We start from the raw sequence: 17,434 nt of genomic DNA on the forward strand, positions 1-17,434 counted from the left end.
TATTTTCACCTAATATGCAACTTTTTTTAATTACCACAACTGTCTAATGGTTGGACCGCTCAGAGTCTGTAACCTAGCTAAATGTCTCCCCAACGGAACTCGAAATGTCCCCATATGTTTACTTGTTTTTTTTTCGGTGAAAACACTGGGACACGGACAACCTCTGAAGCAAGTATTTCCTCTGGATGCTGGTGGACGATATCAGGCAGTAAATGAGACGGGGCAAGGTGGGTCAGGACGACAAGCTGAGCAGCTCAATGCTAGTTCACGTAACTAAAATGGAGGGAGGAAAGCTACGAGGAGAAGGTGAACCGCAACTTAGCAGCCTCAGCCCGGCTGTCAACATATTAATTCACCGTGTGAACTCGTGTTCTCTGATTAAAGACCTGTTTCACTGCCGTTTCCGGGACAAAATGCTTAAAAAATAATGGATTATTAACTCGGCATTAGCAGGTGGAACATGAAATGCTCCCTGAGCCTGGGAACATGACCAACATGAACTGTGTAGTTGCCTGATGACCTGAGGAGAGCTTTATTCAAAGGTAAGGCTCTGTTGACCATACCTGTAGCCTACTGTGTTTGGTGATTGTCAGTGTGTTTTCCAGGCACAACGTGCTTCTACCAGTCCAACTTCTCTTCAGTTTTCATCTTTGACCACATGGTTGTAGGCCTACCTCTTATATTCTGATGTCAGTCGTTGGTATCCTGCTCTTTGACAGGATTTTGTCTCAGCCCCAGTGACAACAAAGGATTTCAAGTTGACCAAAAAATGAGAAAAAAGTTAAAACTGTAGTGTTAACCTCAATCAGGCAGTTTTTTATGTTACCGACATAGATCTGCAGTGATGAAATATAACTAATCACATTTACTCAAGTACTTTACTAAAGTACAATTTTGAGATACTTGTACTTTACTTGAGTATTTCCATTTTTTGCTACTTTATACTTCTATGCAAGTATTGTATTTTTACTCCACTACATTTATTTGATTACTTTAGTTACTACTTACTTTGCAGATTGCAAGGCATGGCACAGTTGTGTCACTGCCATAATCAGGAAGAAAACACGAACTATCACCTGCTGCTGGGAGAAAACTTGTCAAAATGGTCAAGAGTCGACCCAAAAGCAAGTCTGCAATGAATTAGAAGCTGCTGGACGACAGGTGTCAGTGTCCACAGTCAAGTGTGTTTTGCATCAACATGGGCTTAGAGGCTGCTGTGCAAGAAAGAAGCCCTTGCTCCAAAATAAAGCTTGACTTACCTTAAAGCTCGACTGAAGTTTGCTGCTGATCACATGGACAAAGAAAAAACCTTCTGGACGAAAACTCTGGTCGGATGAAACAAAAATTTTGTGGTTTCGCCACAATGAGCAGCAATGTTTTTTGGAGGAGAGAAGGTGAGGCCTTCAACACCAAGAACACCGTACCTACTGTCAAGCATTATGCTGTGGGGCTGTTTTGCTGCCGGTGGATCTGCTGAAAGTAAATGGAATAATGAAGAAGGAGGATTATCTCCAAATTCTTCAGGAAAACCTTAAATCATCAGCCAGAAGATTGGGTCTTGGGTGCAGTTGGGTGTTCCAGCGGGACAATGGTCCCAAACACACATCAACAGTGCTAAAGGAATTGCTAAATCAGGCTAGAATTGAGGTTTTGGAATGGACTTCCAAAGTCCTGACTTGAACCCCATCAAGAACATGTCGATTGTGCTGAAGAAACAAGTCTGTGCCAGGGAGCCAACAAATTTAGTTGAACTTCGCTGATTCTGTCAAGAGGAGTGGTTAAAAATTCAGCCAGAGGCCTGCCAGAAGCTTGTGGATGGCTATCAAAAGGACCGAATTGAGGTGAAAATGACCGAGGGACATTTAACCAAATATTAGAATTAATGTATATATATTTTTGAGCCAGCAGATTTGGTCACATTTTCAGAAGACCTATAATAAATTCATTATTTAACCAAACTTTCATTATTGAACCAAAACAGAACAGAAAAACATAGTTTTTAAAGACCTCTGTGTGAGCTTTCTCGAACTCATCTTCTCTTGAATATATCTTTTTTTAAAAAAACCACTGATTCCAATAATCACAAAAATGCTGAATATTGAATAATCAACTAAGTCGATACATTAAGACTTTTACTCAAGTACTATTCGCATGGGTGACTTTCACTTTTACCAAAGCAATATTTTTAACACAATATCTTTACTTTTGTTCAAGTATGACTTTTGACGCTGGAAATCTGCATCCTTCACCTACAACTCTCAAGTAGGGCTGCACAATTTTTATTTTTTATTTTGACAGATATTGCGATTGCACTTATATATATTATATTGTCATATTACGATTTCATTTTGCGATTAATTGTGCAGCCCTACTTCCAAGTACGTAAGGTCATAATGAAAAACACACATACATAAAATCAACGTTCCATGTTATTGTGGTGTTTTCTCAAATGACACATGAAATTTATTCTCATGTACCAGTGACCAAAAAGGTTATATTAAACACATTTTAAGGGAGTCTTGATAACCTTTCATCGTTGTTTGGTGATCCTTCAGGGTCTTCCTGATTGTGTAACATCTTGTCTGATAACATGTCTAAATAAATGCCCCGTAAAATTACTTCAGATTTTCCTGGATGACATTGGCTGACTCCTAAAGCATAACAATCAACGGGAAGTCATGTTTTTGTTTTTTTAGTGTACAAATTTTTATTTTGTTGTATACTGTATGAGTTGTATAGAAAGTGTAGTTACCAGCATGTTCCATGTAAAATCAGATTCATAACAACACTTGTAGTTAATCTAAGACAGCATGCCATTCCTATTTGAAAATTATTTAATGTGCGTATGTGGTTCACTCTCTTCATGCTGATCTGTTAGTAACCTGCCCTTTTGCAGGTTTGGGCTGTAGGATTTTTTGCTCTGACAGCAGTTCCAGATGGGTTTTAAACCAGCTTTAAAGATCCCCAAAAAATCCAGATTAATGTCAAATCATCAACTTTATAATCTGGATAGGAGTATAACTACTACAAACAGTAATGTGCATTAAATGCTCTGATGCTTGTAAACCACAGCATGTGGCACAGTGGCACAGTACATGGTGTCTCCAGTCTTTGTAGTGTGTAATCTAGCAGTTTTGCTCTGGGTTTATTATGTAATTAGTAAATGGTATTTGTGATGTGTGTATATACATTGTTAATCCAGGCCACCAGCAACAACACCAGTGCTAAGGGAGTGTGTTGAAATCCTCAGGTTATCAAAATATACTCACAACTTTTCATTTAACCATCATCTCAAATTTATTTGGGGATCTGAAAGTGCATACATGAACAATGATGTTCTGAAGTGGGTCAAGTCAGGTTTCACACCAACAAAATTTTTTTTTTGAAACCATCACTTTTCCTCAGATATGACTCCTAAAGAAAACACAAGCTATTTCCAAAAAGTTGAATGTTGTTGCATAATCAGTACAGTAAATGAACATTTACAATAACAGTATTTTCTCACAGCAACAGGCTATTAACAAAGGGCAGCTAAATGCTTCAGATTAAAGCAGAAAGACAAGTCCATATAGCCACATTGGGAAAATTAAAAGTCAAAGTTACAGAAACATCATTTTCAACAAGTGCCATGTTGACTATGTGAAGCAGAGACAAGTCGAGGTATTTGATCATATGCACATCTCAAAGTGAAACAAAACCTGTCTAAATATATAAGTTCACTAGATTTCAAACATTGAAAAACCTTCATGATCTTCCCACCTTAAAACAATCTGATCCCCCAAAATGTTGTGTTTTCTGTTTGACAAATTCGACTGCTAGATCCCACCGTGTCTATGGCATGGAAGAGAGTTGATGGAGAATGACAGCTGAGGAGTGTGTGAACTAGGGCTGCACGATATGGTCAAAAAGTCATATTGCGATTATTTATAAAGATATTCCGATATAATTCATGATTATTATGGATGATTTAATTTTACATCACAATTTTCATTGTCATTGAAAAACTAGTAAAATCATGATGATGTGGCATTTCTTCCGGTCTCTGCCAAACAAACATGTTTTATTACATCTGGAGAACAAGCATCTGTAGGCCAGAGCATCTCTGCAGCACTACAAAATTTAATTTAAGCACTGTTTTGTGACACATTTGAATTATTTTGCGATTAATTGTGCAGCCCTAGTGTGAATGCACATACGACTTCCCTCCTCTTACCGTACACATAACCACACAAAACCCTTAACCTTCCCTGTTCCAATACTTATTAACTTTATCTATCTCCAACATAATACCAAACCCATCTATATACCTCTTATACTGTACCTACATTACCAGTTCCTTCACTTAACTATGTCTAACGTTGTACCTAAACAGTATCCGTATCAAACATTTACATGTCCATCCACAATCCCAGCTTTCACGCCCACACCCTCTGCTTCTCTAACTGTGACACTCTACTTCCTGTAGTCCTACAAAATCTAGAAATGAACTTCCTTACGAATTAAACCTAGCGTTATTACAAATAAAACCATCACCATTTCATTACACCACAGAGCTTTCAACACGTACACCATAGCTGTCATGTCTTTTCTGCATCTCCTCATATCAAGCTTATCAAACAATTCCATCTTCAATCAATTCCAGCAACCCAGGTTAATGGACTTGATTAACAAAACTGGAAGTCCTTCCTAAGGACATCCAATTGGGTCTTAATTATTTGAAGTCAGCATCATACACCAGTTTGGCTGACTCAATCTTCCATGCCATAAACCACTGTATCCGGCACAAAAGAAATCTGAAATAAGAACAGATCTCATTGATTTTAAACCTCCTTGGTGAGATGCTACTAAACTGGCAAATTTAAATAAAGAAAACAGGACTCTAAAAATAAAAACATAAAAAGCAAACACTAATTTTTCCTCTCATTATTCATAAACATGCCATTTACGATGTTGAAAGATCGGCAAGCTAGCCTAATAGCTTACCAAGATAGCTAGCACCTGGAAACCTATAATATAAATATTAATTTGACAGAGAACGACTTAACATGATTGCATCTGCAAGTACTTCATGACACATTTTATGATATGAGACACCAGTTATTCTCCTACAGTGATCATTTTGTAGTGTGTTTTCGGTATGTCTCTAATTAATTTTAGTTTGCACAATGATAAAACAGTAAGGTTGCAAAAAGAGACAGTACAAACAGAAAAAGACCCAGATTGTGCACACACAGTGACAAATGTCTGACTTTACAGAACTAAATACTACTAAGTGGTCACTCTATTAGAGACAAAAAATGTTTGAAAACCCATAAAAACTCATCAGTGCTTTATCAGTGCTATGACATATCAATCTCATCAGCAACTTGTCCATAGTTAGCAGCACCACATGTCCACCTGCTTCAGTAACAGGGTGGATGTACATGAAGATAGTCATAGTATCTCCACCTCATATGAGATACTTGTGTGCAAATGCTATGCTTCAAATCTAGAGCAGTGGTGTAGTCTATGTTTGTGCACATAAAAGCTTTTTCTGTATTCCTGCTGCATAATTAACTGGGAATTGTAAAGTTGCTTTTCAAATTCACATTTATAGTATATTCCAAGTTATGGACTTAATTGAAACCCAATTAAGATGTTCAGTGTGCAAAAAGTAAAAAAATATACAGATATCCTAAATGACAGAGGAACAGATGCCTAAGATTAAGTTTCACATTCGAGACGTGCACCATTTCTATAATAATAGTCATTTAGGTGCATCCACCCATGTCTACTGTGTAACAATTTACAATAAGATTTTTAAAAAAAAAGTGTTTTAAATTAATAAATTTAGACTAACAAAAATGAAAGCTCAACAGTCGATGTGAGTGATGTGTCCCTTACCAGTATTCCCTCTATTTTATTTTAGACTACACCACTGTTACAGAGTCCTAATTTCTACACATACACAAAGTGTAGTACTGCTTGAACATAAGCACTGAGTATTACAAAACAGTATGAACTGCTGATCACAATTTTAAAATTTGCTTCTTTGCTTTAAGGAGTAACATAACAAAGGTTTAGTCCGGCTTGCACTGCCATCTAGTGGTTGTGGCACGCTGTGTCCACATTCTGTGCAAGATAACGCCTGACATGTTACTAAGGTGCAATACTTTATCTCAGATTTTTGGGTTTACAAGTACAACAGATCACAACCCCACAAGAAAGCTTTTCCATTTGCAGTATCACCCGTACTGTATGACTGACACGTGACCTTGGAGAGGTGTGTTTTAGGAAAACTACAGCAATGAGTGCTTAGCACCAATGATGGAGACAAAGCAAAAAACAAAACAAAAACACAACAAAAATGAGAGAAAAAGTTGAGTATATCACAGATTACGGCTAACCAAATCAAGGAAGGGTAACAAAACATATCTTTTATAGCTGGTGGTGAACTTATAGTACCAGAACCGATATCAAAACAGTACCCACCCATGATGTCCATAATGTGATTAGTAATACATCTAATACCTAGGTTATCCTTTACACAACAGTGGCATGCAAAATCAAACATTTACACCTTTTCACTGCCACGAAGTAGGAACTTGACTAATTTTTTCCAACTCCCTTAATGGCATTAAACTCATAACTTCAAATGTACATACGCGTAATAATGACCGCAGATAGAAGTGCATTTTAGGTGACCCATTGAACAGAAAAAATACTTGAACTAGGAAAAATTGTTATCAAACCAGTGACAAAATTTAAAGCAACGATTCATAGATGCTTATCAAATTAACGGGCAACCTATACTGGCTATATTTAGTCACTATCTATTTTTTTCCTATAAAAATAATTTGAATGAATCACTGTAACCCACAAGCGCCACTTCATTTCTGCTCACAAAGTGCACTATCAAAGGAGTCCTTGTTAGTCCCTCCAGGCTGAAATGTAAACAATTTTCATTTCAAAATGATATTTATCATTATAAATGTAATTTTCCAAAACCATTTTGATTATACCTAACACAGAAGGCTGTGTACCAACACTTAACTAACAAGTGAAATGAAATATCATAATTTTCTCACATTTTATGGTAATATACTCTTATTTGGTCCACTATAGCTGGAATCACAGCTTGTTAGTTGGTAGCTCATTTGCCAGCAAAGCTGGTTAAAATGGCTGCATAATTCAAGCAGTCATTTTAATAATTTTACACCTGTTTGGTCAATCATAAGTCTTTATGTGACGAAGTTGAAGTAACAGTATTTTTATACTATGTATAATTCTGATATACATTTTTAGCGTCTGTGTCTTTATTTTTCAAGTTTCTAGCTGTACTTGGTTCGGGCTAAAATGTAACAACTATCTAAATTCTTTGTTTTCCTGATTAGTTTGGAGTACAAACATTTACAGGCCTATGTCATGTCAGCAGCTTCTCATAACAAGTGTGATGTAAATTCAGTTGGCAACTGCGGGGGGAATAATCACTTTTACAAAATGATTAAATATATTGATTTAAATCTGATGCTTAAAAGCAGTGAGTTATATTAAAGCAACCATCTTTGATAATTATACTCTCCTTGTACTTGTGCTGTTGTTGCCTTGTGTCCAGCTAGAGACAACATCAGTGTTTGGTTAAATACAACATTGTCTTATGTACGGGACGAGACACCTGTCCTGAGGGTAACACAAAGGAAATTATACTGGCTGGAACAAGAACACTTAAGGGCACTTTTCAACCAGAACCCGAAATCTGAAAATACTTTCTATTATCACTACAAATCCAGGATTTTATCAAAGCTCTTGGATCACTGACTCCAACCAAAATCCTAAGAACAAAACAGAATCATTACAAACACCTGTCTGACTCATCAAAGACCGATCTGAACCAGACTGAAATCTCACATATACCTAAGAAACTGTGCTTTTTTTTTGGATTGGTATGTACACAACACACAGAAATGCTTTCAGTATTTGCCTTGTGCTACTTCACAGTAAATACACGCTCATATAGTTTTACTAACACTTGAGATATTAACGAGTTGAGCTTAAAGCAACACAAAGATTCCTCAAACTTTACAGTGATTGTCCAATTTTTCTACAAACAAAATCAACATCTGCCATTAGAATAATGTTGAATAAAGTTGCTATAATGGCAATGCTGTGAAGCATAAATACACCCCAGAGGTAGAATTCACAAATTCATTTTTAATGTCCTGAAGATAAATGTGCAGGATGAAGACTGGACATGAGTTTAATTACCACTGAGTGAACACTGATGTCAGTAAGAAAATAACTTTTATATTCCTGATCACTAAAATAAATACTTTCACCTTTTTCTAAACCAGCAACATCATATGTGAAGTCAGTATTTCGGTGCACAGTTCCCATCTCTGTCTGTGTGTGTCTTGTTTTGGATAAAGTGCTTGTGTGTCTCTACTACCCATAATGCATATGTGCTGCTGGGTAGTACAGAGTCCCATCCTGAGCTCAGTTTCCCAGTAGCACCTAAACACTGCAACTGCACTGATTACATATGGATTTAAGAAATGTACAGGTGGAGCGATTGAACAAATTCCTAAGAAGTGAATTAGACTTGGAGTACTACGTACTGTCTGATGTCAGGTACAGCACAATATGGAGCATTCATTTGGATTGTTGGATAAAATTGTTTTGAAATATTTAAGAGAAGGCAAGAATGACTTTGACTGTAACTTAACGGTATGAAACTTGATTTTCTTGAATTTCTTGTGCTTGCCTTTCAGGAAAAAAATCCTGAAACATGTAGTGTCTGGAATAGTGGATAACTTCCATTAATTTGGAAAACTCACTGATACCAGTACTATTGTTGTCAGTACTACCTCAGTACTGCTGCAAAAGATTTAATTCAACGTTTAATGCTGTAATTGCTAAGTACTTAATCCCAATTTTGTTGTGCAAGCTGTTTGTGCAAATGGCAATTAAATGGGATTTTCAATATTTGTAATAATAGCTGTAATAAAGAAAGTAGATTAGAGGATAACAGCTGTCTGGCTGATGCTAGGAGCTACATATTCCTCTATTGCAGTTAATTGATAAAGCTGACATTGACCTAAACGTCTTTAAAACTGCTGTTGTTCAAATCATAACTTTGCTAAGCAATTTCAGTGATTGTTACTCAGGAAAGTTTTTACCAGTGTAGGATTTTTAGACATCTAAATGTGAGTATTGTTTTTCTCGTATGGTGACAACACTAACCGGTTCTCTGTTAAAGCCTGGTGGTAACTGTGTCCATATTGGTGCGTCCTCAGTGCTAATACGGTGAAGCTTTGGGAAAGTGCCATCAGGGTGGCATGCTGGTGTGTCTCAGCTGGGCTGCTGGCTGAGAGCGGGCCAGGCCAGGGTTACATTCAGCTGCTGGTTGTGCTGGATCAGGGATGTGTGTCGATAGTGGAGGACCAGCTCTCTCAGCGATGAGTACAGGTTGTAGGGCTCAGCGAAGCCATAACCTGTGGACGTCCTGTTGATCACACAGTGCTTCACCTCCCCATCCACACTGCATGAGAGGAAATTTGTCACTTTCTATGCACAACACAACAAGTGATAATAATATGGATGTTTTTAGGGTAGTTTTGAAATTGTGCAATATCTAACTTTCTATCAAAACAAAAGACATTTGCAGAGAAACTGATACTGAACTCTGTTTTCGGGTGTTATTGTACTGTAACCGGCTGAACACACTGCCTGCGTGAGCAGCACGTGTGCGTGGCAGAATGAGATAATGTTTTTAAGTTTTATTCACCTTAAAGGATAACTACCGTTTTTTACATCCTGGACCTTATTTCTAGCAAAATATATGATCATTTACTCACCCAGATAACTTTGGTGTCATTTGAAGTCGTTCGGACGAAATTAGATCCAGTGTAGCGCCGGTATATTCATATAATGCGAGTGACAGGGCACCGAAACACAGCCTCTATATAACGCATTATCTGCCACGAAACTAGTTCATTTCACCAATATTTTGTCATGAAACGCTAGTGCTATTCCCCTCTGAGTCCGGGCTCGTCTGTTATCAACCTCCGGGGTCAAACTAGCAGTAGCAGCTACAGGTAAACAAGCCGGCTGTCGCGGGTGCGTGCGCAGCTCAGAGACGACATCTTCCAGGTCAGAGGTAGTAGGTCAACCTACATACCCCGGATGTTGATAACAGACAAGCCCGGACTCAGAGGGGAATAGCACTAGCGTATCGTGACAAAATATTGGTGAAATGAACTAGTTTCGTGGCAGATAATGCTCATAGAGGCTGCGCTTCGGTGCCCGGATCACTCGCATTATATGGATATACGCGGCGCTCCACTGGATCTAATTTCGTCCGAACGACGCCAAATGACACCAAAGTTATCTGGGTGAGTAAATGATAATATATTTTGCCAGAAATAAGGTCCAGGTTGTAAAAAACTGTAGTTTTCCTTTAAATGTAGTCTTGTTCGCCGACTTCCCTATCACGGAAGAAGCAGCAGCGAGCTACTGAAACGCACCATTAACTTGAGTACGCTCATGGATTTCTCTGAGTTTGAACATTGTTGGAAATATTTGGGCTATTGTAAGTACACAACTCAACAAACCCATTAACATTTATTGGTTGCACCTAAATTATATGCTAGTGTACCTAAATGAAAAAGTCAGGAGCCCTGATTAATTGAATTTTGAATGCCTAAAAGATGCAAAGTGTAATGTACTCACACAACAGAGCAGGCAAAGGAGCCTCTCTGAGTCTGGCTGTCTCTGATGAGGAAGGTCCCATCCCTCTTCCCCCTTAGCAGCTCCTCGGCCTCCTTTCGTCTCATACCGCCAACATACCAGCTCCTCTCCTCCTGGTGGGTATCATCTGCCAGGGTGTACGGGCTAGGGAATGATAGGGAGGTAGAAGAGTTAGATTTGTTAGGAAATAGATTTTTAAAACATACAATTCTCTTAAGATGCCATGCCTCTCACAGCTATCAGTACTAATTTCTTATCTAAAGCTTTAGCAGGTGAATGTCTTGACCTGTCCTTCATACAAACGTGGCCAACTGAACCTGGGTTCTTTGCCACTTACCTGTGCCAATTGATCTTACCAACAGAAGAGTTGCATACAAGCACTGTTGGACAGATGCATTTAGGCCATTTTGTAATATGTATTGTTGAAACACATGTTTGTGTGCTATGTATTTTCTTTGCTGAAGTACTCGATGGTTCATGGTACGGATATTTAAATACATTTACATATAGAAGCATGATTCAGGTTCTAGTGAGTGGCAGATTGTATGATGTGAAAAAAAAAATCCTTTTTTGTTTTGATTTAAAAACTATAACCTCAGTTGACCTGGATAGATGAAGATACTCACTCTTCTTCTTCGTTCCTGATGCCCAGCCAGTCATTAATCTGGCTCTGTCTAGTGCCTTGCTGGGTGAGCCAGCTGAAACATAAACAAAACTTAGTAAAACAGGCTGCAGTATGTGCGAAGCATTCTGAAAGATGTACCCTATGGGACTCAACCATACAATATTTTGAGCTTCAAAGCTTCACTGAGAATTACCCGTGAATATTTAAAGTCACAGCTTGACACATGCTTGCAAGGACACTTTTTCAGCTTGCAGAACCTGTTCTCGGATCACGTGCATGCACCAGGTCTTTATCTGTTTGGGTTTTGAGACTAATTAAACGCCAGAGTTCTGTTTCTTGCTCTTTACCAGTCTTTTGCCTCTTTTTTGATGTTGCGTTGTTACGTGTACAACAACAAAAAACATTCTAAAACTGATTTGGACATCCGATATCATGGCAATGTCACTCCTAGTACCCTATCAGTTCTTCTCTTTTTATTATATTAAATATAATCCTGAAGATGAGACAGCAGGCTCTTCTCACAAGACAAGAGAACTTCACAAAAGGCAGTTTATATTAGTGTCCAGTGTAGTTCTTGATTGTAGTGTTTTTGTATTTCGACAACACATCTGTGGGGCACCATCCAAAGAAAGATGAATTTTCCTACATTAAAGAGTTGGTAATGGATAGTAATAATGTCATCAGCTTTATCAGACCTCGAGTCTTGCTGTATTTCTATAAAGTGACAGCACCTGTCTGTGTAGAGACTCAAGGCTGAGAGTGTAAACTTTTCAGTCATAGTCAAAACATGAATAGGCTACATCTGCTTCTTTGAATTTACTGAAGAAAGAAATGAGTAGGAGTCAGCTCTTCCCATCAGGGTCATAATAACCCCCCATACTGAGCATACTGGAGATCCACAGCTGTGTCAATGAGCGCAATGAGAACAGCTGATTGCTTTTTCTATGTTTACAACTCAGCTGTGTCATTGGTATGTGACAGACTGTTCTGAACCAAACATTTTATCAGTGATATCTCAGATGGATTTCATCTCATGTTAGCCTGTCAGCTAACTAAACAGAGTCATGTTAACACACCTAATTTGCACTGGGGTTTGGGACCACATGTGGGGTCACCTGATATGCAGACAGATTTGTGAGACAATGAATGACGACTGATGTACCTGCTTGATACAGAAAAGTACGGTCAATTTAACTCGTGTTTAATTTATTCTGAATATATTTTTATTTCTATGGTTGCAAGCACCTCTTGCTCTGCAGTGTACGCTGCGCACAAAGCTTCTTTTTTTTTGGCCTTTTTCGCCCTTTATCATGTGCTTGATATATATTTCAATATATAGTTAGTAGAAAAGACTATTTTAGGAGCAAACATGAAATCACAGGCCAGTAAAGGACGAGAATCTTTCTCCATCAGTAAAAAATTTAGATCATGATCATTTGCTAAAGGGTTGAACTTACAGCAGGTATTGATCTCTGATCTTCCTGAGCTGCACAAGGTCGGGCTTCATGCTGTTCATTTTTTTGTCGACCTCCAGGTGAGCCAGAGCCTTCGTCCTCAGCTCCTCCTCCAATTTCTTCTTGCTGCTGTGGATCTCCTCCACCCTTGACTGTAGCTCATCTGAATTGTTTTGAATCCTGGAGGAGGAATAAGAGGAGCAATTTCAGTGAATAATTCTGCTAGCTTGTTGTGAGTATGATTTTTTTTTTTCCATTATAAAATACACAAAAACTGACATTTTGGAATCAGAAAAAGGGGTTGGCATTAGGAAGCATACCTGTCAGTCTCTGTACTGCTGTCTAATGTGAGAAACATGTCGATGTACTCCTTGCTGTAGCGTTCTTGAGTTTCACACTCCTCCTCAAAGATCCGAATGATTTCACTGAAAGCCTCTATGGCTGTCCGCTTGCTCTGCAGTTCCTAGAGAGGAGAGGACGCAAATCTTTACTTTTACTGTCAAGGTTGTGCTGTGGTAAAGAATTTGGAAGTAAAATATATATAACTCTAAACCAATAAAACCACAGATTTGTGTAGTAAAATGGAGTCTCAGTGATAAGGATGCTGTTGTACCTGGGCAGTTTGATTAAACATCTCATACAGATGGTCATACTCTTTGCTCTTCTCTTTGTATTGATCCTGGAATATCCTCAGCTGCTGTCCAACTGCATCAATGTCAACTTCCATCACAACCTGCTGCTTTACAGACAAGAATGTAAAATATATTTAGGACCAGGTCCATTTTTAAAGCTCCTATAAGTCTGATCTAAATGACCATAACAAAAGGTTGGAGAATGTGACATTTGACAATGTCAAATTGCTTCCATGTTCAATATCCATCCAGTTCTAATGCAGACAAAACCACATATAAGCCAACAGAATTTCAAGTAAAACCAGGACAATAACAATAAACCTCTATAATAAATAGATCAAAGAATTACATCTTTGTATTTAGTAATTGTACAAGTAAATTAATAAAAGCGCAGAATAATTGTTGTAATATAAGACAGTGCACATTCACAGCTCAAGGCCTCATAAACCCACCTGCTGGTATCTTGATATGGGGTACAGTAACCGCGTGTCCAGTTTAGAGTTGTACTGGGCCAATGACTTGTTCTGGTAATACTGGATCAGGTCCACCATAGAGGGAAAGGCCAGTGGCTCAGAGAAACCGTACTTCCCTTCTTGATGGAAAATTTTTATCAATCTGTTGGAGCCGTCTTTTCTGCAAAAGTGAGAGTATAACTCACACCAAACTGCCAATACTCCCACTGAAGCACAAAAAAAAAAATACCCCTCTCAACACTCCCCACTCTCTGTTTACTTCAAATTGAATATCTGATGGTGAAGCAAGTAACAGTAAGATTTGTTTCCCCTTTAGAATAAAAGAAGAAAAAAAATGGAGCTTCACAAATACTTTGGATTCTTTTAAGTTAAATACTTTGGCAAGTGGACATTTCACGTGCCTGGTGTGTGATCCAAAAATTTTACGGGCCCTGCAGAACTCTAGCACAAGTGTTGCTGGTGTGAGATATATTTACTCTAATGCGGACAGGAGCAGCCGGTCAGCATCAAACTTGTGGGATCAGTGTGGGATGAATTTCAGATATGGAAGTATGGTACGCACTTCTTATTGGGCTTAACCAACTCATGTAAATGCTTTGTCTTCAACACCCAACCATAGTCCTGCACAGACCTCTACCTGGATACTAACATCCATACAACACAGTATCATCTCATAATCCAAATTAACACCTTTTTTACATTGACATGGGACTGAAAGCAGCAAATAAGTTTTCAATTACTGTCTAAACTGGGTCTGTTCAATAACAGTCTTATTGTGCTCTCAGAAAGGAAGTTTTAAAAATAACAGCCCAGTGGACACTCAAATTATATAGACTTAAAATCTAATAGGAGCTTTGGGCCGCAGACGTGTATAAAGCAGGTGCCAAGTGTAAAGAAGACAGTGTAGACAGCGTTGACTGAAGTTGGAGCGTGTGCCTTCCTTCAGACAAATGTGAGAGGGGTGACTAGAAAAACACGACTGAAAGAAACCGTCTGTAGACAGGAGGGTGTTATGTTGCTGACCGCTGGTGTCTGCGCCAGATGCTAATCAACAAAGCTTTGAATCAGAAACCCAGACTGCCCTTATTCAGCTAAAATTGGCCAGAAACCAGGCCATGTCTAAAGTTACCTTTTTAAACCAGTAAAACTAAATTAAGACTTTGAAACCAGGAACTATTAACTGATCTCTGACCACATGTATGCAAGTTGGGTCGATCATACCCTTTCCATACAGAGCACTGATAATTATTATGTTAACAGCGGCTCAAAGGATAAGAACACTTTATAAGTCATGCAGAGCCCACATGAAAACTGTACAGTTTGTGTACATGTCACAAAATAGACTTTAAAAGTAGTTACCTTAGTGTGAGAGTGTATTCCCCCTTAGCCTTACTGGAAGCATCTCGGACCAGGAATGTGCCATCAGGAGTGTTTCTCATCATCTCATTTACTTCCTCTCTGGACAGCAACGAAACACAGTATCGTTTTAAACATGTAGGAGTTTTAGGAAAAGCAATTCATAGAAAACCATCAACACGTACTGTGACATTATTATTACCTCGAGATATTTCCCCAGTACCACTCTGCATCAGACAATTGGTTGTCATCAGAGCCGGTGCCACATGCTGCCATTGCTTTGGTTATGTTGTTCTTGGGTTGAAGTTCTGACCACAAAGGGATTAGAACTTTTGGTTACGAATATAGAGTTACAAACACAAAAATACAGAGATTGGCAGGATTACCAAGCATTATTTTATGTTGTTTTTTATTGTTATCCTCACTCTTATTATTATTAATAAAACCGTGCTTGTTCTGAATTGAATTGAACTGAAATGAATTTAGATATCAGGGCTTATTTTCTGTGTCAAAAACCCTTGTTGCTTCTATCCATTTTTAAGTATAAAAAACTACATCCATAAAAGATGATCATATTCTCCATCCTTTTTACACTCATTACATAACGTCATCTTCTTATTGATCAACGGCAAGTAATTCCCAGTGTTCAAGTTTGATTTCTAAAATGATAAAATTACAAAACAGGTAATTGAGCTACAAATATGAAGGATGCTTGCATTAGTGTTGTGAACGATATCGATATATAAATACATATTGATTCTGAATATCTGAAACAGTTTCAATATAAATTTTCCAGCTTCCAGCAAAATACACTTTGCTTAGCTGCACAATTTGACATGCACAGTATTTCTAAAGGCCTAATCTAAAGAAAAAGGGGGAAAAAATCATTGTTTGTCAAAAGTTCATGTTTACTTAAGTCTTTTTTGCTGTTCACTGCCACAAAGAAAAGAAAAGTAATATGTCGTTATGTCATAGCCTTGTTATATTTATCTTTTAATAAAAATCTAAGATGGTGCTGAATATAGATATTTTTCAAGGTATTGTATCAAGGTAAGAATTTCCAGTATCATGACAACACTAACTTGTATTAAGAAAACTAATTACAAACAGTAGCAGTTTGTGCTCACACTCCTTATTTTCCTTATTTTAGAACAAAGGCGATTTAAATATGCTACAAAAGATCTGTTTCACATCTAACAAGCAGAACAAAGAGATGGTGGAGAGTACCTCCTTCCTTTGCAATGTTGGTTCTCAGGGCAGGAAACACATCATCAGGATCAACAGGGGAGGAAGGGTCCTGAAGGAACGCTGTCAGGGTGTGAGACTGAGCCTCGCTGTCGTTTTGGCCCATCTCCGGCTCCAAGAACTCTGCAAAATCAACTGCACAGTGTCCCAGTGTTACTCCTGATGTCAGTTGAGGCCAGTCTGTATGTGGCTATCTGCACTTTGTGGCTGTTCAGCACACACTGCTGGCCCACTGACAAGGACTCCAGAGGGAGATATCATTTGTGTTGCTTAGTCTTGCACCATGTGGGAGACTCTGTCCAGACTAGTCTGCTGACAGGTGACACTGTCTGACTGCCTAAAATACCAGAACGGGCACTCCTCAACACTCAGGCACACTCAGCCAGAGTCAGTGCTGCTTGGTGCTCGACCTCGCCTTGCCTCGCCTCGCCTCGCCTAACAAACAACAGCTGTCTGCAGCGAGATGCCATGTGGGCCTGAAGGACTCGAGCTGATATGCCACTGTGCCCGTTTGTGTTTATTGTCCCTGTGTGTTAATGTGGCATTAGGGAGGCAGGGAAGGGGGGAACCTGCCTGTCAGGCATTTCCTGAAAGCATTACATTTATGTGTGAAGTTGTTGCGTTTACCAGTATGTGGCTATGCACAAATGTGCCGTTGCATGTGTGTTGTGAAGGGCGTGCTGTTAGCAGGTGATGTAAATCATCCCTTCAGCACTTGTGATGGCATGCCTAGAGATGCATTAAATCGCTGCAGCAGACAGTGCTGCATGTTCGAGGAATCATATGTATGCTGTTGTAAAATTAGAAAGGGCGTAAACTCATTAACCCAGGTCCCACAAACATTGAAGCTCTGTCAAAACTTGCCTGGTATAAAAACCTAATAAAAGCTGCAGTAAATCTTGAGCGAAGGTGAATCGTTCAACT

General features: G+C 38.6%; 1 protein-coding gene and 1 long non-coding RNA gene across 4 annotated transcripts in view; one reads left to right on the forward strand and one right to left on the reverse strand.

The window, feature by feature from the left end:
* Window positions 1–17,434, forward strand: part of LOC311258656 — a 26,838-nt gene continuing 9,404 nt past the window's right edge. The window contains exons 1-2 of the long non-coding RNA XR_014622765.1: window positions 1–542; window positions 12,885–13,036. This is a non-coding gene — a long non-coding RNA (uncharacterized lncRNA). The remainder of the gene's footprint in view (window positions 543–12,884; window positions 13,037–17,434) is intronic.
* The window catches only part of LOC311258654 (phosphatidylinositol 3-kinase regulatory subunit gamma-like), a 15,791-nt gene continuing 5,735 nt past the window's right edge, over window positions 7,379–17,434 (reverse strand). For 2 of the 3 annotated variants that reach the window (XM_084355141.1, XM_084355140.1), the window contains exons 3-12: window positions 16,493–16,645; window positions 15,468–15,573; window positions 15,269–15,367; window positions 13,889–14,069; window positions 13,418–13,543; window positions 13,125–13,267; window positions 12,808–12,984; window positions 11,352–11,423; window positions 10,708–10,869; window positions 7,379–9,517 (exon numbers count right to left, since the gene is read on the reverse strand). In XM_084355141.1, the coding sequence (XP_084211267.1) occupies window positions 9,328–9,517; window positions 10,708–10,869; window positions 11,352–11,423; window positions 12,808–12,984; window positions 13,125–13,267; window positions 13,418–13,543; window positions 13,889–14,069; window positions 15,269–15,367; window positions 15,468–15,573; window positions 16,493–16,645 (1,409 nt within the window). In that variant the 3' untranslated portion in view covers window positions 7,379–9,327. The remainder of the gene's footprint in view (window positions 9,518–10,707; window positions 10,870–11,351; window positions 11,424–12,807; window positions 12,985–13,124; window positions 13,268–13,417; window positions 13,544–13,888; window positions 14,070–15,268; window positions 15,368–15,467; window positions 15,574–16,492; window positions 16,646–17,434) is intronic. The other variant, XM_084355142.1, reaches the window with a different exon arrangement.

The sequence above is a fragment of the Pagrus pagrus genome, assembly GCF_965226575.1.
Source record: "Pagrus pagrus genome assembly, chromosome: 6".
NCBI classification, from domain to species: domain Eukaryota; kingdom Metazoa; phylum Chordata; class Actinopteri; order Spariformes; family Sparidae; genus Pagrus; species Pagrus pagrus.